The 24228-nt window shown below is 54.6% G+C and overlaps 1 protein-coding gene across 1 annotated transcript in view; it reads left to right on the plus strand.

Moving 5' to 3' along the window:
- Window positions 1-24228, plus strand: part of DLG5 (discs large MAGUK scaffold protein 5) — a 120499-nt gene that overhangs the window by 79192 nt on the left and 17079 nt on the right. The window contains exons 6-22 of the mRNA XM_060034717.1: window positions 99-358; window positions 1599-1911; window positions 5807-5991; window positions 7669-7794; window positions 10166-10298; window positions 10780-10907; window positions 11904-12079; window positions 12430-12533; window positions 14188-14280; window positions 15684-16703; window positions 17525-17648; window positions 17973-18117; window positions 19418-19530; window positions 20171-20260; window positions 20511-20661; window positions 23610-23772; window positions 23891-24024. Of these exons, the coding sequence (XP_059890700.1) occupies window positions 99-358; window positions 1599-1911; window positions 5807-5991; window positions 7669-7794; window positions 10166-10298; window positions 10780-10907; window positions 11904-12079; window positions 12430-12533; window positions 14188-14280; window positions 15684-16703; window positions 17525-17648; window positions 17973-18117; window positions 19418-19530; window positions 20171-20260; window positions 20511-20661; window positions 23610-23772; window positions 23891-24024 (3458 nt within the window). The remainder of the gene's footprint in view (window positions 1-98; window positions 359-1598; window positions 1912-5806; window positions 5992-7668; window positions 7795-10165; window positions 10299-10779; window positions 10908-11903; window positions 12080-12429; window positions 12534-14187; window positions 14281-15683; window positions 16704-17524; window positions 17649-17972; window positions 18118-19417; window positions 19531-20170; window positions 20261-20510; window positions 20662-23609; window positions 23773-23890; window positions 24025-24228) is intronic.

Here is a 24228-nt window from a genome sequence, read left to right on the forward strand (position 1 = left end):
CCTCCCTTGTCAACAATCCTTCCCCCAGACAGACGGAGGCGAGTTTGTCCTTCCTCCTGCCCTCAGACCTTTGGTAATCGTGGCTCTGTGGTCCCCAGGTGTTGAAGCACAACGGGTCATCAGAAATTCTCAACAAGCTGTATGACACGGCCATGGACAAGCTGGAGGTGGTTAAGAAGGACTATGACGCCCTGCGGAAGAGGTATAGCGAGAAAGTCGCCGTCCACAGCTCGGACCTGAGCCGCCTGGAGCAGCTAGAGGAGGAGAACCAGCGCCTTCTGAAGCAGACGGAGATGCTGACCCAGCAGAGGGACACGGCCATCCAGCTGCAGCACCAGTGCGCCCTCTCCCTGAGGAGGTAGGAGCCTAGGCCGTCAAGGAGGGGAGCGAGCGAGCTGGCCTGTCTCTTGCACTCAGAGAATGGCCAGAGGGCCGAAGCATCCTCTCTGCCGGGGGCCACTCTCCTCTGTGGGCTTGTGGTTACCTATCTGCAAGGCTCTCCGCCACTTTCTGGGGGGGTAAAAAAAAAAAAAAATAAGCAATTGAACCTTTTCAATCAAAAATTACTTACGTCCAGGAAACATTTTCCTGACACTGTCTTGGCACTTGTGCTCCTTCCTTTCTTCTTCATCTGAGCGACTCGGGCGTGTTCTGACCGTCCTGTTTCTCAGGTCACCCCACAAGCCTCTCCCCTCTGTGTCAGTCACCCACCTGGCAGATAGGAAAGTTAATTGTCCTAGGCATTGTTCTTCTAAAGTTGCACTTTCTGTTAAGGTAGATAATCTGTAGGGATGTGACCCCTGCCCTGCAACAGTGTTTCTTAAGGTACGTTCCTGCAGAATACCTGTTCTCTGGGGTGCTTATCAGGTTTATATGAAAAGCGTTCTCTGGCTTTAAAAGGGTTTGGGAATTGCCGGGTTGCACACAAACAGGTGTCTGTGCTGCAGGACTTCTCAGAACCTTTACTCCGATACTGTGCGCTAGAATCTCCGAAGAGGGAACAGAATGCAGTGTTTTTCCCAAACATCAGTCATCAGAGAGCACACTTTTTTTAAATGGAGCTCTGTGCAGGATTGGTTTCTAAGGAACCCACACTCAGAAATGCTGCTCTAGAGCTGCAGGCTGTAATTTGCAGGGCCGCCTGCATGGCAGGTACTTCCTGGCCTGGAAGGACCGAGCGGTGCTCTCACGCTAACCTGGAGGTGTTGGGCCAGGCACCTGTGTCTCGAGGCCTTATCCCCTGTATCTGTAAAATGAGGTGCTCAGACTCAACGATTGTTCAGGCCACTTTTGTCTTTCATGGGCTGTGATTCTAGCTTTGTTTTGTTCTTATTTTTAAAGGTAACGTAGCCTGACTGTGGAAGAAGTAACACTGTTTTTTCCAGTAGAGCAGAGGGCATGAAATTCTCAGTCCATCTTCCAGTATTTGTAAAAGGCTGAGAAAAATTCCCGGTCCAGGGGTCCTGGTCCTTCATCACTTTTCTCTCTTGGGGGTGTGGAGAATGACCGCGTTCAAAACTTCACGCTCGATTGTCCGGCGCGGCAGAGCTGGCTGGGCAGGTCCCCACGCCCTCGTCCTGGCTGCCTCTCTCCGCCAGGTTCGAGGCCATCCACCACGAGCTGAACAAGGCCACGGCCCAGAACAAGGACCTGCAGTGGGAGATGGAGCTGCTGCAGTCGGAGCTGACGGAGTTGAGGACCACACAGGCGAAAACTGCCAAGGAGTCAGAGAAGTACAAGGAGGAGCGGGATGCGGTGTACAGCGAGTACAAGCTCATCATGAGCGAGCGCGACCAGGTCATCTCCGAGCTGGACAAGCTGCAGACCGAGGTGGAGCTGGCTGAGTCCAAGCTCAAGAGCAGCACGTCTGAGAAGCAGGCGGCCAGCGAGGAGATGGAGGCGCTGCGACAGGTAGGAAGGTGGCGAGGGAAAGAGGGCTGTGACGCCCAGGTGTCCAGAGGAGCAGGGAGCAGCCTTCAGCCTGCTGCTGCCTGGGCTATTGGATGCCTCCTGGGTAACTGCTGAGCTCACACTCGGTGCCGAGCTCTATTCGGGCTGCAGGGGACACAGGTGAGGTTCAGCTGTGGTCCTGGGTGTCCGGAGCTGACAGCTGATGTGATGGTAGATCAGTCTTTTGCTGGAAGTCAGCTCAAGGGCTTGCTCCTTAAGAGGCAAGATCCCAGGGCCACGTTCCCAAAGCCATAGGTACCTTTGGCCTTGTGAGTCCAGAAGGGCACAGTCAGTGTTCCTTCACCCCAACACCTGAGGAGTCTGCTCTTTAGAGGGGTGGTCTGGGCTCCTGGGAAGCTGTTCTACTAGGTTGAGCCCAGTACTCTTCTCAAGCCTTGCTCCCTGGGGGCGGGGGGGGGGGGGCGTGCCTCCAGGGTCAGGGGAGTGGCGCTCAGCAGCATCGGAATTGAGGCACTGAGCTTGGCTCCCGAGTGATCAGTGGGGATTCTCTGCATCTTTCCTACCTGACCAGCCAGGCCTCATCAGTGACGCTGCTTACCCCCAAGACCAGGTGTGCCCTGCTGGGGCTTGGACAGGCCTGTGGACTCCCCTCTTTGAGACTGCCTTCCCATTCGGTTAGTTTGTGTGTGGCTCTGTTTCGAGCTGCTGAACTTGATCAGAGCAGACTTTCTTCCCATCGGAATAGTTCTCTGTTCATACCGCTCCGTTCTACTTGGTGCAGGTCAGTTAGAATGAAGGCTTTAAAACTGGCCTGTGAGAAGTGAAAAGCAAGGTGTTAAAGGTCCGGCAGCTTAGTAAGGGACAGTGTGTGCGTGGATTGTTGAAGCTAGGGCCCTCTGGACCGAGCATGAGGCAGGGCTGATGCCCGAGGGGCGGCCAGGGCCTCGTGGGCCTCTCTGCGGACTGTGATGCTGCCTGATGCCCAGGCCGTGCTGGGGACTGTGTTTGGAGTGTGGACCTCGTCAGCCATGTGACCTCTTACCTCTCCTAGCTCTCTGGGCCTCAGTCTCCTTACCTACAAACTGGAAATGATGACAGCATCTGCTTCACAGTGTGGTCATGATGATCAGATGGTTTAACATTGAAAACACACTTAGGATAATATCTGCATAAAGTAGGAATGATTTGAGTCTTTATTATTAGGATTATTTTTATGCCCATCTGAACCTTCCTACCCTGTTAGGATTAGGGTGCATCCTATAAGATTGTTTTCATAGGCAAAAATGGGCCAAACAGCAATAATTTCATACAAAGGGAGTGAGACTTCTCCAGACCATCAAGGTGAAAGCCATTGTGAAAAGGAATATTTTCTTTGATGCAATTTTTAAAAGACTGGAATGAAGAAATTCTTAATGAGCAAATATAATGCGTTAGGACTTGGTAATTGCCCTGGAGAAAATGTCACCTCACTTTCACATTCTGGTTTGAGAGCTTAATTGTTGGGGAAAATGTTGATACCAAATAACGAAAACAAAATGATGAAGAATAAAACATTAAAAATGCCTGAGTCGGTCAGTAAGCTAAAAAGTCGAGGACAGTGTGTTAAACCCGTAGAAGGTGGTGAGCCTGTGATAGGCCAGCAGCCCCCTGGAGGGGGCTGAGATGATGGATGCCCCCCAGGGAGCAAGGGGGGCAAAGAGCAGTCGTGCTCTTTGTAGGAATGTGGAAGCACAGAGGAGGAGGAAGACCCCCGACTGCCCCGTGGTGCCAGATCTGGTGGCCTGTGTCACCCCCCTCATGTGACATGTGTGCCTCCCGCCTGGAGCCTGGTTCCCGGGCCTCGGCAGGAGTGCCCTGGCAGCGTGTGAAGTCTGCCTGTCAGCTGAGGCAGGAGTCTTCTCTGGGCACCCATCCCAGTCAGCAGGCAAGAGAGGACAGCCCCAGCCCCCCACCCCTGCAGCTTCCAGAACTGAAACCCTCGGCTCCTTCTTTTTTTTTTTTCCCCCCAATTTTTTATTTCTAGAGGAAACTCTACCAACATCAAACCACCTCTGGCCAATATCATCTGCTGATATCATCAGCAAATCGTACTAATATAATTCCTGAATTCCAAGATGTACTTTCTCCGCCAATGCACACACATTTCAACATTTCTGAAACCGGTTGATACCTTCTATCTGACGGGTACATTCCATGTGGTCGCTCTTTTTCCTTTTTTTCCTCGGCTCCTTCTTGAGTTTATCTGGCTTCTGGGGCACGACCACTCCCCGCCTGGCCGGAGTAGGCCAGGCCTGTGACCTGGGCCATCCTGGCTCTGAGGTGTGGGCAGGAGGGTCTGATCTCCCCGTGGCCTGCGAGACCCCTGGGGATTGATCCCGCCCCTCTCCAGCAGCCACTTCTTGGTGGTGGTGGCAGCGGGGGGGGGGGGGGTTGGCTGAGGTGGTCCTTCAGCCAGGCTAGCTTCCTGGTCTCAGAACTGTCCTCGTTCCGCTCAGCCGGGGCGGTGGTTCTTTTTCCCTCTGACCCGTGGTGGCTTCCTACACTGTCCTCCCTTCTCTCTGTACCTCGCTTTTTATTTACCCTCTTTTCTCTGCCACTGCCCTCCCTGTCCCTGCTTCTCCAGAGTGGGTTGTGCAAAGAGGGGGCAGTCGGGGGGGCCTGTCAGGGTCTTTGCCTTACTCTGGACACCAGGTCAGCTCTGACCCCTCTCTTCCCTGCTTCCCACCTTTCCAAGTGGGCACATCTAGGGGCTTCCTTCACAAGGGCCGGTGTCCAGACTCTGACCACGGGCAGGCCAAGTCCACTGAAGGTTCGCCGGCGTCAGGAGGACGTGGTTACCGTCCGGGGCGGCTGGTCCCCCACAGGGAAGCTGTGGGGCGCTGCTGTGTGTCACGGAGGTCCTTCCAGATACCAGGTCGCTTCCCAAGACAGACCCTCTGACAGAGCCGCTGTCCCCTAGAAAGCCCAGCTTGGTCACTTGGACGGGCCGGTCTTTCTGCTGCCCCTGAATGCACTTGCATCTCCTATGCCCAGTCCTGCTTGGGGAGCTGAATTTGCTAGAAAGTGGGGGAGCTCTGTGCGAGGGAGGAAGTACTGCGAGAGGTGGAGGCTGAGCAGAGGCGCGTTCTCGTGTTGCCTGTATTTTGCTTCTTCAGGAAGCCTTTGAGCCGGACTAGGAGTTACTCTTGCAGTAGATGCTCACTTTGTCATTTGTCACATTCTTCATTTTTCTGAGGATTATAGAGGCACAGAGGGAGCTTTCTGTATGAGTGCTTCAAAGAGTTTGATTTGAAATTTTAATGGAGCGTGTAACGCTTTGGGGGGGGTCCAGGTGCAAATCCTTTAGATCTCAGCTTTTTAAAGGAACTGAAACACATGGGACTTCACCAGCAAACGTAGTGGTGTGTTTTCAGATTGAGAAATAACTCCATATGCTGGAGTGTAAAAACTGTATTGTAGACGCAGCGGGTGGGGAGCATGGTGACCAGTGCTGCACCCTTCACTGCAGTGGGGCCTCATGTCACGTTTGTCACGAGAGCTCTTTAGGGAGAGGTAGTGGGCTCTCGGCAAAACGTATACCACGTGAGTGGCAGGGCAGGGTCTGGCAGGAGCCCTCCAGGGGCATTCCACCTGGGCCCTTGGTCCTGGCTCTGTGTGGCGCTGTGAGAGTTTGGGCGGACCCTAATATAGCATCGCTAGGGGTCTGAACGTGGCTGTGGAACACGTAGTCATGGGGGGCGGGGGCCGGTGTCGGAACGGGCTCTGGCTGAGACCCTAGTGTTTCCCTCCGTCCAGCTCCCGAGAGTCCAGCCCCAGCTCCTATACCAGTCGGAGGGCACTTCTGGGCCAGAAGGCCTGGTAACCTTCCCCTCTGCCTGCCCCTCACCCCCGCCAGATCAAAGACACGGTGACAATGGACGTGGGGAGAGCCAACAAGGAGGCTGAAATCCTTCGAAAGCAGTGCAAGGCTCTGTGCCAGGAGCTGAAGGAAGCCCTCCAGGAGGCGGATGTGGCCAAGTGCCGGCGGGACTGGGCCTTCCAGGAGCGGGACAAGATCGTGGCGGAGCGGGACAGCATCCGGTATGGGGCGCCCCGGGGCCGCATGGGCTCAGCTCTCCCCGCGGTGCCCTGGGTCTGTGGGAGGGTCGGAGTCATAACCACTTCCTTCCAGGTAAGGTGGACGTGACCTGGGTCGTCCCTCCTCACCCTAGGTGATGCCCCAGCCTCGCCTCATAGTGAGAATTTTAGCATTTTCCATCATGTCTCGACTTCCCATTTCCCTTAACCCTAGAGGTCCGAGCACATGCTGTGTCCACAGCATGGACCCCCGTGAAGTGGTATGAGGCCAGGCTTTTTTCTTAGGGGGTTTCTGTTGCAACTGACATTTCAAAAATGTGTTCTTTCAGCCAGTATTCATTGGTCACCTACCGTGTGCCAGGATCTTAGGTCCCTTGAGCAAGGAGACCCTGGGAGAGAAACAACCTTTGAGGCTCCTGGGCACGTGTGATGCCCGTGAGGGGCCGGCACCGCGGGGGCTACAGGCAGCTTCGTGGGACAGGGTGGTCGGGGGGAGGGAGGTGCGTGAACAGTGAATTCGTGGGGGCATGAAGGGAACTGGGGGACGGGTAGGGAGGTCTCCCCAGAAAGCATGGCGTTCATGCTAGAACTAAAGCTCGAGTGGCACTTTTCCAGGTGGAGAAGGGGGGATGGGCGTTGCAGCCTGAGGGACCATCATGAACAAAGGTGTATGGTGAGCTCAGGGCAGAGCTGGGACTGGTTGTGGCATGAGTGGGGTGCGCACTTGGTGAGTCACAGGAGAAGCGGCTGGCAGGGCTCCTGAGGGCAGGTGGTGAGGGCCTGTGAAGGGGAGCCCTGGAGTGTAGACTTGGCCCTTGGCCTGGAGTAAAGCCAGGAGAGGCCCTGCTGGTGGTGGTGGTGGTGATGATGATGATGATGGCGATAAGTGAGGACTTGGTCATTGAGAGTTTCTGCAAGATCCCCTGTGGTTGTTTGGAGAGACTGATGTCCACCTGGGCTGGTCAGGAGATGAAGGTTCCGGATTGGAGGAGGTTTGGGGCCATGGAGAAGTGGGGACCAGCCCTCAGGGTCCATCGAGTGGCAGGGTGCCGTTCTGCCGGTGGCACAGAGCACAGCACAGACTCTCCTGCTACCTGGTCACCTGTCCCCACCACCTCTCTGAGTGACTGAGCTGATCCTGGGAGCCCAGAGGCCACACGTCTGTTAGTAGAGAGCTGTTAAGCCTGCACCCCACCTGCACAGGGCTCCGGGCTGCAGAGATGCCTAGGACATGATTTCTGTCCAAGTGGGGGCTCAGTCTAGTTGTGGGGTGGAGGGCATCTCTAGAAAAGCCTGCACGTGGGTAGTGGTGCAGTGTCTGGTCGGTGCTGGGGCACAGGGGCTTGCCAGGTGGGCTGTGCGGGTGGGAGCGTGGTCGTTAACCCCAGACACACTGAGGCTGAACCTGTGGGATGAACACTGTACGTTCAGAAGCGGATGCTCGTTGCCTGGTAACCGTGGGGGTGTCTCCTCTGCCAGGTCCCCAGTGTCCTCTCTGTCCCTGTGTGGGATTGGCCTGGGTAGCCTTGCCTCCAAACTCTCAAGCGCTCCATCTGTGCATCTGGGAGTGAGGCAAGCACCTGGGGTGTTCGGGAGCATGGGCTGCAGGCCTCACTGCAAGCTGTGAGTCCTCTGTCCCCTGCCCCTCACAGTGACCTAGCCCTCTGCCCCCTCTGCCAGGACGCTCTGTGACAACCTGAGGCGGGAGCGGGACCGGGCGGTGAGCGAACTGGCTGAGGCCCTGCGCAGCCTGGATGACACTCGCAAACAGAAGAACGACGTCAGCCGGGAGCTGAAGGAGCTCAAGTACGCTGGGGTGGGCGCCTGCTGGGAGAGCTGGCGCCCGGGAGCGTGGTGTCCACTTCCGTCAGGTCAGGGCAGCCCCATGAGCAGGGCCTGCAGTCTGTCCCTTCACTCTGCCTTACTCGGTCAGTCCGTAAAATGTGTCCGAGTGTGGCCTCTCTGTTGAGAGTTAATTAGAAATCCTTAGATCAGCACAGAGTGTGGCAGCGGCCCTTTGGTGAGCGAGTCGGGGTGGGCAGGCACTGCGTGCCAAGGCTCATCGGAAGGAAGGTCCCTGCGCCGGGCGGTCCACGGGGGGACAGGTAGGCATGTGTCGTCCATTCATTCCCTCCCTCCCTCCCTCCCTCCCTCATTCATTCGGCAACTCCACAAGGATTTGCCAGGTGCCTGCTGCGTGGGGGCCAGGCCCCGGGGGAGGCACAAGCCGCCGGGTCCCTGCCCTGTGGGGCTCATAATACACGGAGACAGACCAAAGGCAGGGCCATCCGAGAGACCAGCACGCAGTCGAACAGAATGATGACAGGTTCTGATGCAGCATTTTTGAAGGCGGTTGTGACTACCGCTCAGCAGTCTGTGCTGTTTGGGGTGTCAGACAGCGTCCCCTCAGTTACAGCGCTGCTCCCAGGGGTGTTACTTCAGACTTGGTGGCCCCTAGCAGTGTACTGAAAATACAGGGATCCAAGCTGAAGAACAGAAATCGGCAGATGCCAATTGGCAGTGCAGTCCAGAGCCAGACCGGGTAGTTGAGAAGCAGCGGCCGTCCGCTTGCTCGTGAGGCTTCCTGAACCGATAGGGTGGTTGGAAGCTGGTGAGCGTGCAAGCCTCGCACACTCGGGGGACGCCTTCCGGAAGTGGGTGACAGCTTCCCCTTCTTCCCCGTTCAACAGAACCTCCTAACGTAAGGCAAAGAGCTTCATTGACTCCGTGAAAACCCAGAAGCCCTGGGGCTTGAGCACTCTAAGAAAATCCCGGGGGTTAAGCGGCAGAGGGACAGCTTCTCTCCAGGCACCCAGTTAGGGTCTGGCAGGTGGTGGAATCAAATTAAGGCAAAGCCTGGCGCCTCGGGGGCTTGAGCACGGGAGGAGGTTTTGCGCGTTAATTGAGCTGGAGTTGCCTGGAACTTCTAAGAAATGTCAAGTTCTGTTTGTTTGTTCATTCAGCATGTTTGTATTTGCACCTTCTCTGAGCTAAGTTCTCTAACCAGTGGGATGCAGGGGAGGGAGTCCTTGCCGCTGCCAGGGAAGCCCCCCGTCTGCAGAAGCAACAGATGTATGTGCCTAGTGGGTGAGAGGTGAGCCGCGTGCGGTGAGCATGAAGTGCAGAGCTGCTTCTCTGTCGGGGAAGAAAGCTTGGAGAAGGACTACCCGTGGGCTGCGTGGCCTCCTAGAGCTGGCCACACATTCTTGAGCACGGTTCAGGCAAAGGTGTGGACATGGGAGCGCGTCCAGTCGAGCAGGAAACAACAGTAGTGAGGGGTGTGCCAGGAACCCACTGGGCAGTGCTGAGGAATTGGAGAGGTCATCTGGGCCCAGGTTCTAGGAAGAAGGATGTTACTGGGGCATGTTAACAGGTTTCTGAGTCTTTTTTTGTCCTCCTCACTGGGTCTTTCTGAGAACTAAAGCTTTTTATTTTGATCGAATCCGATTTGCTGATTTTTATTTTTTTACTTTTAATGGATTGTGTTATGTCTAAGAACCCTTAATCCAGTCCTAGATCTCAAAGATTTTTCTCCTATACTTGCCTTCTAGAAGTTTTTTAGTTTTATATTTAAATCTGTGATAGGTCTTGTGTTAATTTTTATATAAGGTATGGGGTTTAGGTTGAGAGTCTGTTGCCAGGATGTCCTCTTGCTCCAGCATCATTCGTTGAAGACCATCCTTCCTCTACTGAACCACTTCTGCACCTTTTGTACTTTGTGGGGCTATTTCTGGGTCCTCTGCTCTGTTCCGTTGATCCATGTGTCTGTCTTCCTGGCAGTTCCACATGGTCCTGATTTCTGTAGCCGTATAATAAGTCTTGAAATCAAGTAGAATGATTCCTCCCATTTTATTCTTCATTTTCAAAATGGGTTTCACTGTTCTAATTCCTTTGCCTTTCTGTGTATATTTTAGAATAGTCTTATCCCTGTCTACAGAAAGTCTTGCTGGTATTTCTGTAAGAATTGCATTAAACCCCTAGATAAATTAGGGGCAATTTTCTGAGACTTAAAAAAAACTATGAAAACTCACTGGTACCCAAGAAGCCTTGGGTTTATGAGGCAGCTGGTGTGAAGTATGAGGGGGGAGGGGAATGGTCCACCTCATTTCCGAGTGGACTTTGGTGGGATGCTTTGCCTCCCAGAGGGCCGTTGCCATGGCTCTCTCTTTGTTCACAGGGAGCAGATGGAATCCCAGTTGGAAAAGGAGGCCCGGTTCCGGCAGCTGATGGCCCATAGCTCCCACGACTCGGCCATTGACACAGACTCCATGGAGTGGGAAACAGAAGTCGTGGAGTTTGAAAGGGAGACGGTAAACCGCCCTTGTGTCTTCTCTTCCCAGCTCTCCTCAACGTGACGGCTTTGGATGGGGGAGGGAAAGGATGGCCCTCTTGCAGGGCCCCCAACTTCATGGCTGCTAGTTGGGAGGTCAGCTTTTTCTCCCAGGGTGTGGATGCATCCTTTCCCTGCACTTGTCCAAGCCCCATGCAGTAGCAGCTTGGTCTCCTGTGTTACCCGGCGGATGCTTGCAGTGCATGGAAAGCAGAGGCAAGAGCAGAGCGCCAGGGGGCTGAGAGAGAGAGAGAGAGAGAGAGAGAGAGAGGGAGAGAGTGTGTTTCCAGTGGTGGAAAGGGGATCACAGCCGCTCAGAGGTTTTATCTTGGGGACCACGTGTCCCGTCGGGGTGAAGGGACAGCACCCGCCTCGGAGTGAGTGTCTTGGGGGCGGGTGTAAGAGCCAAATGTTTCTCATCACTGCTGTAAAGTGAGCTGTTGCCACTCTTCTTTTGCCAGGAGGATATTGACTTGAAGGCACTTGGTTTCGATATGGCAGAGGGTGTGAATGAGCCTTGTTTGCCGGGGGACTGTGGCATATTTGTCACTAAAGTGGACAAAGGAAGCATCGCTGATGGCCGCTTACGGTGAGTGTAGTGGGCTCCAGGCTTTGGAGGGAAGGTGGCAGTTTCCCTCTGACCTAATGCAGAGGGCCTGGAGAGCCAGGTGGCGTTTAAATGAACGCATCCCAGGACCTGGGGGCCTCACAGAGGCTGTTGAGGCTTTCAGGCTTAACTGCTAACATTGTTCTTAAAGGCTGCTCGGACTCCGAATCGCCTCTGAATCTGATCTTTCTCCCATCACCAGGTGCTGCCTTTTGCTTCTCTGTGTAGTAAGGGGCTCAGGTGAAGTGTGTGAGAGTCTGGAATGTGCATTGCCTGCTCATCCCATGAAATAGTGATGATAATAATTAGCACCTACATAGTGCTTGGTATTTGCTAAGTTTAAGTACTTCATATAATTCATTAATCTTTACAATCCCATGAGGTAGGTGCTTCTGTTGCCCCCATTTTACAAATGAGGGCACTGAGGCCCAGAGGGACTACGTCATGCCGCTAGTAAGTGGTAGAGCTAGGGTTTGAAACCAGGCTCCAACCCTTGCCAGCTTAACCACTCCACCTTCCTAGAAGAGGAAACCTTTTTCTTTTCTTTCTTTCTTTCTTTTTTTTAAAAATAAATTTATTTATTTGTTTGTTTTTATTTTTGGCTGTGCTGGGTCTTCGTTGCTGCGCGCGGGCTTTCTCTAGTTGCCGTGAGCGGGGGCTACTCTTCGTTGCGGAGCACGGGCTCTAGGCGCGCGGGCTTCAGCAGTTGTGGCACGTGGGCTCAGTAGTTGTGGCGCACGGGCTTAGTTGCTCCGCGGCATGTGGGATCTTCCCGGACCAGGGCTCGAACCCGTGTCCCCTGCATTGGCAGGCGGATTCGTAACCACCGTGTACCAGGGAAGCCCCGAGGAAACCTTTCTGAATGTGTTTGTGGGGTACCTGCTTTCTGGTGTTCTGCTCCCCGAATGGGAGCAACAGGGGCCGGCCCCCTGGTCCCAAGGCCTCCGCTGGCAGTGACCTGGCTGTCCCCCTCCTCAGGGTCAATGACTGGCTGTTGAGAATCAACGACGTGGACCTCATCAATAAGGACAAGAAGCAGGCCATGAAGGCGCTCCTCAACGGGGAGGGGGCCATCAACATGGTCGTGCGTCGGAGGAAGTCCCTGGGCGGGAAGGTGGTCACACCGCTGCACATCAACCTGAGCGGGCATAAAGGTAGGGGCTGGGGAGGTGGGCAGGGCACCCTTTTCTCGTACAGAGAGATCGCATGTGTTTTCGGGCACCCCTCATTCCCAGAACTAGGCGTTGATGTGGTTTCAGTGCAGCCCGTGTGCTTCACGCTACGGGGCCGTCTGGGTCCTGGGTCTTGCTTGTCTCTGATTGTTTGATTCGCCAGACCAGACCTGACCCGGTCCCTGGGTGGTGTGACCTGGGCGGGGTGCTGGGATGGACAGGTTGCAGTCTGCCAACATCCTTTTTAAAAGTTTATCTCGTAAAGTCAAGATGAGACAACCAGAGGGCCATGCAACCCGGGCAGGGGTTAACCGGGGACCTCTGGTTTGCAGACAGCGGCATCAGCCTGGAGAATGGAGTGTATGCTGCCGCCGTGGTGCCCGGAAGCCCGGCTGCCAAAGAGGGGTCCCTCGCTGTGGGAGACAGGATTGTGGCTGTAAGTCTCAGGGAACCCTTCCTCTGGTTCTAGACTCCCCATCTCCCAGTTCCCATCCTAAGGGCAACTACTTTTAACAGTTCATTGTGTTTTCTCCCCCAAACGTTCAAAACTTATATCTCCCACTTTTTTTTTTTTTTTTAAACTTAGATGTGATCATAGTATACTGTGCTGCTGCTAACCTTGCTTTCTGTTTCTAACAGCGTGCCTTGAGGTTCTTCCAGATTCACATCTTTAGATCTGTCTGAGTCATTTCAGTAACTGCATGTTCCTTAGTGGCCTTTGGGCCGGTCTCCTGATGGACAGTCAGGACATTTTTTGCCATTGTAATAGTGCTTCATGGCCACTGCTGTGTCCCGCCACGGGATAGAGTCCCGGGTGGGGGAATTGCTGGATCAGAGGGCATAAGCATTCAACACGTGATGTGATGTCCCTCCTTGTGCTTCAGAGAAGTCCCACCTGCCGTGTTTGGGGGAGCTCGTTACTTCACATCTTTGCCAGTGTTTTTCAGATTTGGGGGCGAGCTAGAGTTTGAAAGCAATATGGCCAATACGAAAAACTCTTAAGATGTGGGGAAGTTATAAAGAAAAACAAAACCAACCAAATTAATCTACCACCCCAAGATAATCACTCTGAACATATATATTTTTTTAACTTTCAATTTTGAAATAATTACAGAAATAATTATAATTCAGTTATGATGTTAAACAATATTAAAAAGTGAAGTGGCAAAGATAGTACAGAAAGGTCCTACGTACCCGTCATCCAGTTAACATCTAATGGTTACATCTTACGTAACTATGAAATCTGTTATCACATTTTAGGTTAAAAAACAGGGCTGTCCACCACCACAAAGATCTCCCTCGTGTCACTCCTTTCTGTTAACCCCCGCAGTCCTAAGCATGCCCCCTCCCCGCCATCATAAGCCCTGGCAACTAATCTGTTCCCCAGCTCTATAATTCTGTCATTTGGAGGATATTGTGTAAGTAGAGTCTGCAGTACTTGCCCGTTTGAGATGGCCTTTCCCACCTGGCTTCGTGCTGTGAGCTCCATCACGTGGTTGGATGTGCTGATGCCGTGGTCCTTCTCGAAGCCGGGTAGGACTCCATGGTATGGGTGCACCCCAGTCTCACCGTTCACCTATTGCACATACACTTTTAAAAAGCACTGGAACGTGTCTGAGAGGGGTGCGGACAGAGACTCAGGCGTGAGGGGCTGTAGGAGTCTTTGCGATGATACTTCATGTCACGTGGGTCCAGCCTCCCACATCATGATCTTGTTTTCAGTCTCCTCGCGCCCCTGGGGGGGCGTCCGTGTTTGTTTTCCTTTTTGCTCTTGAAGGAGTTCTGAGCCGTGGTCCAGCATCACGCAGCAGGAAGCGGCGGGTCCGGGATGTCCCTCTGGGACCCGTGGTGTTCTGGTCCCAGTCAGTCAAAGTCACTTCCCCAGAGTGCTTTCAAGGCTGTGTGTTTCATTTGCCTCAGAAGCCCCATAACTGGACTTTGAGGGCCTTAACTGGGGAGGGGCTTTCTCTCCTTTGCCAGCTCCAGACGGGGGCACCTTACAGAACAAGGCCCACTGTCCAGCGTGGGTCAGCAGCTAGGCAGAACCCCTATCCTGGTGGTGGGCCTGACGGGCTCTCTGTTGGCCCTAGATCAATGGCATTGCACTGGACAACAAGTCTCTGAATGAGTGTGAATCTCTGCTGCGGAGCTGCCAGGACTCCCTGACCCTCTCCCTCCTGAAGGTAAGGGCCCCCGCCCTGCACTGGCTCTGCTCTCGCCCTCTTTGGGGCAGGCAGAACCCCAGCTCCTTGTACCCAAGCCACTTCTCCACATCACTGGGATCCTTGGAAAAAAGGTCTTGATTTATAAGTGCAAGGTATGCGTGAACCCTGACTGGATCCTGGTTTCAAAACCAAAACCAAAACCAAAAACCCAGAAACAAAAAAACCTAGCTATGAAGGACATTTTGGAGATGGGGGGTACATTTGGATCTGGACTGGATAATGAGATGATCTTAGGGAATTGTTACTTTTCCTGGGTATAATGATGGTATTGGGGTCATACAGGAGAATGGCCTTATTTGGGAGAAGTGCGTGCTAAAGCTGTTCGGGTGAAATGTCATAATATTTGTAACTTGTTTTCGAATGATCTGCAGTATAAATAGATACAGACAATTGGGCAAAATATTGTTGAATCTAAATGGGTTTAAGGGCGTTTATTGTACTTCTTATCAGCTTTTCCAAGAAGGTTGGAAAAAGGCTCATCTACTTCATTAAGAGATGTTTTTAAAAATTATTTTAAAATTAATAGCCTTTTTGGGGAACAGATTTACGTTTACAGAAAAGTTGAGTTAGTACAGAGTTCTCATATCTTCCGCTCTGTGATATCGATGAGCCAATGTTAATACATTAGTATTAACTAATGTATTAATTAATTAATTAAGTATTAATTAAAGTCTGTAGTTAACGTGAGGATCCACTCTTGGGGTTGTACATTCTACGGGTTTAGACAAATGTATAATGACACGTATCCGCTGTTACAGTATCCTGCAGAGTGATTTCAGTGCCCTGAAGAGCCTCTGGGCTTCACCTGTTCATCCCTTCCTCCCCCTCAGCCCCCGGCAAACGCTGATCTTTTGACTCTCTCTGTAGTTTTGCCTTTTCCAGAACGTCATATAGCTGGACTCACATAGCATGCAGCCTTTTCAGATTGGCTTCTTCCACTTAGTCCTGTGCATTTAAGGTTCCTGCATGTCTTTTCATGGCTTGATAGGTTGTTTCTTTTTATCACTGAATAATATTCCATTGTCTAGGTGTACTGTAAGATGCCTTTAATAGTGAATTTTTTATATTTACATTTAATAATTTTAAAAAATAGGCAGGACACAGTGCAGGTGATTTCAGAAAATGCTCAAAGTCAAGGGAACTTTGTGTCTTTCCTGTGGGTTCCCAGTGGCCTGGCTGTGAGCAAGCGTCACCTGTTGGCGAGGTGTACATGCCTGCACGTCTGTCCATCTGTCCAACTTTGGGGTGTGTGTGGCCCATTCCTGACCATCGCTCTACCTCCAGGGGTGGTTTTTGGTGGCAGCTCCAGGTCGTGCGGTCTCACCGGCTCTCTTCCTCCCTCCTCTGCAACCCCTACTTAGGTGTTCCCTCAGAGCGCGTCGTGGAGCGGCCAGAACATCTTTGAAAACATCAAGGACTCTGATAAGATGCTGAGCTTCCGAGCCCACGGCCCGGAGGTCCAGGCTCAGAATAAACGGAATTTGATGCAGCACAACAACTCCACGCAGACGGACATCTTCTACGCCGACAGGCTGGAGGACAAGAAGGAGTCTGGCCCCCCAGGAGGCAGCAGCTCCTTCCTGCACAAGCCGTTCCCCGGGGGAACCTTCCCCGGCTCCCCCCAGGCCTGTCCCAGCGCCTCCGAGCGTAGCCTGAGCCCCTTTCGCTCGGACGCCTCGGGGGAGCGTGGCTCTGGGCCGGTGGACGTGCGTAGCCGGCGGCCACTGCTGCCCTTCGAGACTGAGGTGGGCCCCTGTGGGGAGGCAGAGGCCCGCCTGGACAAGGCAGAGCCCGAGAATGCCAACAGCGGCGGGACCTGGCCCAAGGCTGTGCTCAGCTCCGCGGCAGGACCCGAGAAGCTCTCCGTTTACAAGAAGCCAAAGCAAAGAAAGTCTATCTTTGACCCAAACACTTTCAAACGCCCCCAGACGCCCCCCAAAATAGACTACCTGCTCCCAGGCCCTGGGCCTGCTTACTCCCCCCTGCCCTCCAAGAGGGTGGGACCTCTGACGCCCCCAAAACCTCCCAGGAGGGGTGACTCTATTAAGTTCCAGCACAAACTGGAAACCAGTTCTGAGTCAGAGGCCACTCTAGTGGGCAGCTCCCCATCCACCAGCCCCCCGAGTGCCCTGCCCCCCGACATGGACCCCGGGGAGCCCATGCACGCCTCGCCCCCTCGCAAGGCCAGGGTCCGCATTGCTTCCAGCTACTACCCTGAAGGGGACGGGGACTCCTCCTACCTGCCGGCCAAGAAGTCCTGTGACGAGGACCTCACCTCCCAGAAGATGGACGAGCTGGGGCAGAAGCGCCGCCGGCCAAAGTCTGCTCCCAGCTTTCGGCCCAAGCTCGCTCCAGTAGTGATCTCTGCTCAGTTCCTGGAGGTAGAGCTCAGCCCTGGAGTGGGTCAGGGGGAGGTGGAGGTGGGGCGGGCCACACAGGGACCTGCGCCCGCCCGCACTGGCATCCCCTAGCTCAGGCTTAGCCCTGGCTCCTTTGCCTCTGCTCTCAGCACCTGCCCGGGAGAAGGGGAGGGGATGGCAGGTGAGTGCCCGCAGGAAGCAGTCTCCCTTTAGGAGATTAGAAAGCAGCCTGGGGTGTGCGTGATAGCGGTAATAGGACACCAAGAGGGCAACGCTTCCTTGGGTCTGGGGTTTGATTTGCTTATTGAGCAAGAAGCTTTTGAACTTGTATTGCAATAAACCCAAGTGGCAAGGACCCACCTCAAAGGATTTAGGGAGTCAAGATAGCACGTGTGAATCTGTTAGCTGGCAGCAGGACAGGCCGGCTTGTTTTTGTGGGTGCTGTGGTCATTTCCAGACGGGAGAGATTGCTGTGAGCAGGAGAACAAATCCCTGCTACTTTCAGCAGACACGGAGCTTCACACGGCTGGGCAGGTTGTGTGGAGTTGCTGCATACGTGTGCCCGATGCACCCATGTGTTCCACCCTCTCTACACACAAAAGCTGTTTATTCGAAAGAACAGATTCTTGCTGTGTGGTTTTCTTCCAAAGTATTTTTGAAGGAAGTTCTTCTCTTCCAGATGTGTAAGGCAACGTGAATGAATAAACGAGTTAACGATCTCTCCCAAATGTCACGTCATGTGTCTGAGTGGGAGAAGCTAGGGCGTAAGGGATAGAAATCGCTTGCAAATGCCTGTGTGTTTCCCTGTTTCCAGCCACTGCCTCTTGCCTTTGGTTCTGCAGGAGCAGAAGAGCGTCCCGGCCAGTGGAGAGCTCTCCCCAGATCTCCAGGAGTGGTCCCCTTACTCGCCAGGGCATTCCAGCCGGCACAGCAACCCCCCCTTCTACCCCAGCAGGGCGTCTGTGGGTGAGCTGGCAGGGCAGGGCCGGGGAGGAGGGTCGATGCGGGCTCCCAGGGCCGCCCAGTCCCAGGGAGAGTGGAGACTGTCATTGCAGGAAGCTGCTGTGCGTCCTCAAAGATCTAGCCACTACTGACCTGTCTGGAGTGTTCAGTCTTCTATCAGTGACATTTTTTAGCTTTTCAGAGTGCTTTCTCCCCATAGCAGCCTGGGAAATGGGAAGCACTGAAGAGGGTTCTCCTGCCTTACAGGTGGAGCAGGGCCAGAAGCTTGCATAGATCTGGGGCTGGCTGGATGCTTTGGGGCCACTGTCTCACCCTGCCCATTTGCAGGCACTGTTCCCCGCAGTATGACCCCGAGCACCACTGTGAGCTCCGTCCTGAGGAACCCCATCTACACCGTGCGCAGCCACAGGGTCGGCCCTTGCAGCTCTCCGCCTGTCCCCAGAGAGGCTGGCCCCCAGGGTTTGCATCCCAGGTATGTGAAGCCACCTGTGCTTCCCTGTACCCCAGCCATCCAAGCCCACCTGGGCATAAGGCCACTGTGTATAGAGGGGTTCCCTTGCCTAGCTGGGAAGAGGCCGGGTAGAGCAGCGCTGGGGCCCCGGGGAAAGGAAACTTTAAGGTCGCTCTCTTTATTTACCAGCGTGGAGCTTGAAAAGGTATTTGTAGGACGATGGTAGAGAAGGCAGCTGATAGCTGAGCGCTCACATGCCAGGTACTGTCCTCAGACCTTTATAAGCGTCATCTCACTTGGTCACCAGAGCCACCCTACTATTACTGTCTCTGGTTGATAGATGAGGAACTGAGCCTTAAGAAAATGAATGGATTGGCTCAAGGTCACTCATTCATTCGATTACTTGACAGGTTTTAATAGAGCACAGACTACATGCCGTGGACTGCTATAGTTCTAGAGGGCTACAGTGAAAAATTAAGTAGACAGACTTCATCTCCTGTGGCATTTGTGTTCAAGTGGCCGGGGCCGAGGTGGGGAGTGGGGAACGACCAAAAAAGAGAACAGAGTGATACCAGATGGTGCTGAATGGCCCTAAAGACCCTAAAGTGTTGACAAGCTAGGCTGTGACTTGGAAGAGGGTGGCAAGTTATATTGGGCGGTGGAGAGGGCCCCGTGCAGGGGGATGCTGCCGTGACTAGAAGGCTGAGAAGAGGCCAGTTGTACGACTTGGGGAGGAGCCTCCAGGAAGGAGGGCTGTAGGTCTGCAGCCCGGGCATCTGAGAATGGTGCAGTGGGCTCCAGGGAGAGAGTAGGGGAGCTTGGCAAAGAGACGGTGAGTCAGGAGGAAGGCCCACGTCATAGGGCACAAACCCAGAGTTTGGGTTTTATTTTGAGTACAGTGAAGACCCCTGGAAGGCCCTAAGCAGGCAAGAGATGTAGTCTCACAGCTAGAAGAGGTCATCGTCGGGCCTGAATGCGGGCCAGCCCGACGTGGGCAACGCGGGCTCCCCGCCCTCAGCTCTCCCGTTTCCAGGGACGGGCTCCTCTAGGGAGAGCCTCGGTGCCGTCCTGCCCCTCCGTGCCCGCCCAGGAGGCAGAGCCTCTGTTCGTCCCTGCAGAAAGCCCTCTGTCCCAGTGAGCTTGGTCCTGGCCTGGCGCTTGCAGGGCCCTCTGAGCGTGGCTGCAGGCAGTCGCCGTCCTCGGCCGACTGGGAGCCGCTTCTGGGCCTCCCTGAGCTGGCAGAGGGCCTCAGGGTGGCCAGCCACTTGTTATCCTGACCTGGTCCTTCTCCCGAGCCCCTCACTTGTCTGCTTTTCGACAGTGTCCAGCACCAGGGCCGCCTGAGCCTGGATCTGAGCCCCAGGGCCTGCAGCGACTGCTCTGAGATGAGAGCCTCCCACGGGTGCAACTCCCTGCCCTCCAGCGCCCGCCTCGGTAACTGAGCCACTGGCGCCTTCTCGCCAGAGCAGGCAGCAGTCTTTCTTCATCTCCACCCGCATCCTCATGCCCAGACCTCCTGGCGGCCCACACACACAGCCCCTCTCCCGAGGCCGGCTCCATGCTGCACCCAGAGCCCTTTCCTGTGGCCTTCCTGCAGCTTCCCACGGTGGCCGTATAGTTGTTCTGGTGACCCCTGGCCCAGGAGCCTTGCTCCCTGACCCTGAGGTCATTCTGGGGGATGTCATGTTGCCGATCACTTACGGAAAACGCACCCCAGAGTCGAGGCTAGCAGTTGTCTCAAAGAGACTCTGGTGGAGCTGCTTCCGGCGTTGTGGACACAAGGCCGGCAGTCGTGCCTGTCGCGTGGGGTGCTGTCTCTGTTCGGGGCTGGAAGCGAGACTTGTGGGATGCTGTTCTGAAGCAGCCTAGCCCTGCACGGTTTATTCACGTACTGGGGCTAGGCCTCTGCTTTCCCTGACTGTTCCACGTTGAGACCCCCTTGGGGATAAATGGCAGGGCCCACTTTCATTCTGTCATAACCGTGTATGTTTCCTGACTGCTAGGATGGTGGTGAGGGAGTGAGGGGTGCTGTTTAATTGCAGGCCTAAAGTTTTGTCCCCTTGTGGAACCACAGGGTCTTCGAGCAACTTGCAGTTTAAGGCAGAACGCATTAAAATCCCATCAACGCCAAGATATCCGCGGTCTGTCATGGGCTCTGACAGAGGTGAGAACTTCTCAGTGGCCCTTCCCCGTGCTGACCCCCTCCGTCCTCAGGGTGGGGTGTCTGGGCACCGCTCACAGTTCACTCCCGGTCTCAGCCATCAGTTATGCTGGCGGGGCCAGGACCCGGGCCCTGGCGGGAGATGCAGGGGGGAGTGTGAGGCACGAGGCACAAGGCACCCGCACGCATGGCCGTGCGTCCGGGCTGCGGGAGCGGAGGTGCAGGCCCGGCCCTCACCCACCCCTCTCGGCAGGCTCGCTGTCCCACTCGGAGTGCAGCACTCCCCCGCAGTCTCCTCTGAATGTCGAAGGCCTGTCCTCCTGTAGCCCATCCCAGACCTCAGCCGCCACATTGCCCAGGATTGCCGTCAACCCCGCGGCCCTCGGGGAGCGCAGAAAGGACAGGTGAGTGGGCACAGGGGAGGATGGCGCGCTGCTGTAGCGGGCCAGCGCTCGGCCGCGCCCTCGGCCCCGGGCGTGGTGCGGTTTGGGGAGTTCCGACAGAGTTGACCTCCGGCGAGGCTGCAGGCGTTTGGGTCGCCTAGCATCCCCTGGTGTCTTGCTCCAGGACGTCACGAGGAAGTCCTGTGGACACGTGATGCAGGAGGAGGGGCGCACGTGGATGGCCAGTTGGAGGAGCAGGGTGAGCTCCTTCCACTGAGTGCCCACGGGAGGAGGGGGGCTCCAGCACGTGATGCTGGGGACGACCTGACAGTGACCGTGATGAAGTGATGCCGTTCACTGCTCCCCAGGCCCTTGCTTAAGCACGTTCCACGTAATAAGTCGTGAAGTCCTCACATAACCCTGTGATCAGCGGCATCGTCATCGGCCCCATTTTAAAGATGAGGAAACTGAGGCCAGAAAGTTGGAGTGGTCTGTCTGTGGTCACATGGTTAGTGACTGGCCTATACTAATTAGAATCAGGACTTTTTTTTTTTTTTTTTTTTTTTTTGAACTTTTGGCTGCACCACGCAACATGCGGGATCTTAGTTCCCCAACCAGGAATCAAACCCCTGCCCCCTGCAGTGGAAGAGTGGAGTCTTAACCACTGGACCACCAGGGAAGTCCCAGGACTCCTTCTTACCCTTTTCTTTTTGGCCCCAGAACACAGCTGTATCGCTTGCTCCCTCCCCCCGCCCCCCAAACTTTTTATTGTGAGATAAAATACACACAGGAAGAGAGTGTGTGAAGCATACATGTACAGCTTAGCCGTTTATTGGTTCATTTTGAAATGCAGGCCGATCTCAGCTGTCAGTCCAGACATGCCTCCTCTCAGGGCTGGTCCCTTCCTGCACAAGCTCTGCACGTTCCTCATCCACCTCTGGTGTTCTTCAGAGTGAGATTTACCAGATCGTATCTATCTATTTAAAGGGTTCTGTCTAGATCCTAGTGGGAGATTGGATTAAACTTGAACTTACCTGTATCTAATCACTTAGGATCTAGGACTAGAGCTACTCTCCTCCACTTACATCCAGAAAGCTGAGGACCCTTGTAGCTGCAAGCCATGGGAGAGACGCTGCTGGTGGGCCCATAGTTAAGAAAATCTCATTTACGATCTGAACCTGTAAGACAGCACACCTGGCAAGTGTAAACTGGAGAACAGAGCGTACCCATAACCGCCAAGGCGCCTGGGCCCCCAGGGGAGTCAGCACAGTTCGCGTGGACGTGTTCATGATGGCCTCACCTGCATCGTGCAGACAGGAGCACAAACCGGCCCTGGGGGTGTGAGGTTTTACCGAACCCCCAGCTCAGGTCACTGAGAGAACAAGACTTTCCCCCCACTGAAGGGGGCTCCTTAGAAGCAGAAGGGGCCTTATCACATGTGGTTCAGACATCCCCTTAGCTTTCTCCGCGGTGCACAGAGAACCGGTGTGTGTGTGTGAGCGAGTGTGTGCGTCAGTGTCGGTGATTCCTGCCTTCACAGCGCTTAGGTGACATAAACTTTAACGTGTGTGACCTGACTGAAGAATGGGTTACTTACTAAAAATAGTCCCTCTTTTGCTCAGTCTCAAGTTAACTATCGTTATAGAAAACTGGGAAAACTAGAAAAGTAGAAAGAAAAAAGTCACATAATCTCATCAACCCGAGGTTCAGTTGCTGTTATTTCACCTTCTGAGGTGTGTGTGTGTATATATACAGTTTAAATACATGCCTTATTTATGTTGTTTTACATACATAAACTTCCTCCTTAATGTTATGTTTTAAGCTGTTTGTAGTGTTAAGTATACTTTATGAACTTCTTTTACAAAGCAGCCTTATTGTTCTGACAAAACTCTTGTGCATATTATAAAAATTTTAAATCATTCGGGAGATTAAAAAGTAAGGATTCCCTCCCAAAGGGCCCCCCTCTGCCTGCCTGCCCTTCAGCACGTGGACCACCCCCCCACCCCCCCACCCCTCCCTGACATGTGCTCTGGAGGAGGGAGCCCTCGGGGGTGGCGCTCTGCTTGTCCCCTCCCCTGGCCTTTGGCTGCAGTCTTGTCCTGAGGAGGAGCTCGGGCAGCATGCAGCGGGGGTCCTGGCGGCTCGGGGTCACTTAACTGTCTGTCTGTCTGTCTGTCTGTCACGTTCCAGGCGTCTGTGGTTGTCTTCCTCCTCCGATCACCCCCGCTCTGCTTTCTAACCTTTTGCACCTTCCAGATGCCTCCACCACCACAGATCCCTCCTGAGACTGCCTGTGGCTGCCAGGCCCAGGTCCTCCTCCCTGAGGAGCGTGAGGTTGGCCCGACAGGAGGTCCCCACCCCAGCCCCCCCGCGCCCCTTATCCCCCGCGGTGCGGTGGGCGGCTCCCCGGGGCCAGTGGGTGCATGGTGCCGCCTTGCTCCCAGCCTCCCCGCTCCCTTTTTAGTGCCTCCGGTTTGCAGCAGCTTAATCTCATGATCATTTTGCATCCTCCTGTGTCCTGGTAAATATAAAAACTGATATTTAATGTTGCCCCTTCTTGGGTGAATATCACCCCAGAAAGCAGTCCTTTTGCCCCAAGGGCGTCTTGAGACCCCATTGGAGGTTTGTACGTTGCACATTGTGAGGCCACTCCTCTCCTGTTAGGGAAACCTGCGTGCCTTTTCCCCGCGCATATCAGTGTTTATAGTTCACACAGACCCTTCTTGGTGTCTTTGGGACTGGGTGCTTCTGTGTCCATCCGCGGGTGGGGGGTCGTGTCTGTATTGCATGGGGTTGTGTATCACCGTCGTACAAAGGTGGACTTCATCGTGTTCCCATCCAGCTGTGTCATCATAGGAGCGTCTGTGCCCCCTGGCCCTTTCTGCGTAGTGATTGCATGCCTGACCTCAGATCTTCCCCAGACCTTTCCTTTGAGCCTGAGTCCCCAAAACTGTTGGCTCTCTTCCAAGGCCCTACGTGGAGGAGCCACGCCATGTGAAGCTGCAGAAGGGCTCGGAGCCGCTGGGCATCTCCATCGTGAGCGGGGAGAAGGGCGGTGTCTACGTCTCCAAGGTGACCGGGGGGAGCATCGCTCACCAGGCCGGCCTTGAGTACGGGGACCAGTTACTTGAGGTGAGCGGGAGCTGCCGTCCTCTCCCTCCTCTCCTCTCCTCTCCTCCCTTCCTGAGTCCCCAGGCCCTCCTCCACGCCCTCCTCTGCCATCACTGAGCCCGCTCCTGGTGTCTCCTAGTTCAATGGCATAAACCTGCGGAGCGCCACGGAGCAGCAGGCCCGGCTCATCATCGGGCAGCAGTGCGACACCATCACCATCCTGGCCCAGTACAACCCACACATGCACCAGCTGAGCGGCCACTCCCGGTCCAGGTGAGGCCCTGGCCTCCTAGGGGGCATGGGGGCCGCAGGGAGAGAGACGGGTGCGGCAGGTGCGTGGCTCGCTGTGGGGAGACCTACGTGCCAGCTGCAAGTTCTGGGGATTCTGCTGCCATGAGAGAGGAGTTGACCAGCCCTGGGTTTTGGAGAAGGGACATATGGAGGGATGGTTTTCCCTCCTGAAATAGGGTGTGGAAA

This window comes from Delphinus delphis, chromosome 16 (assembly GCF_949987515.2).
Source record: "Delphinus delphis chromosome 16, mDelDel1.2, whole genome shotgun sequence".
Lineage (NCBI taxonomy): Eukaryota > Metazoa > Chordata > Mammalia > Artiodactyla > Delphinidae > Delphinus > Delphinus delphis.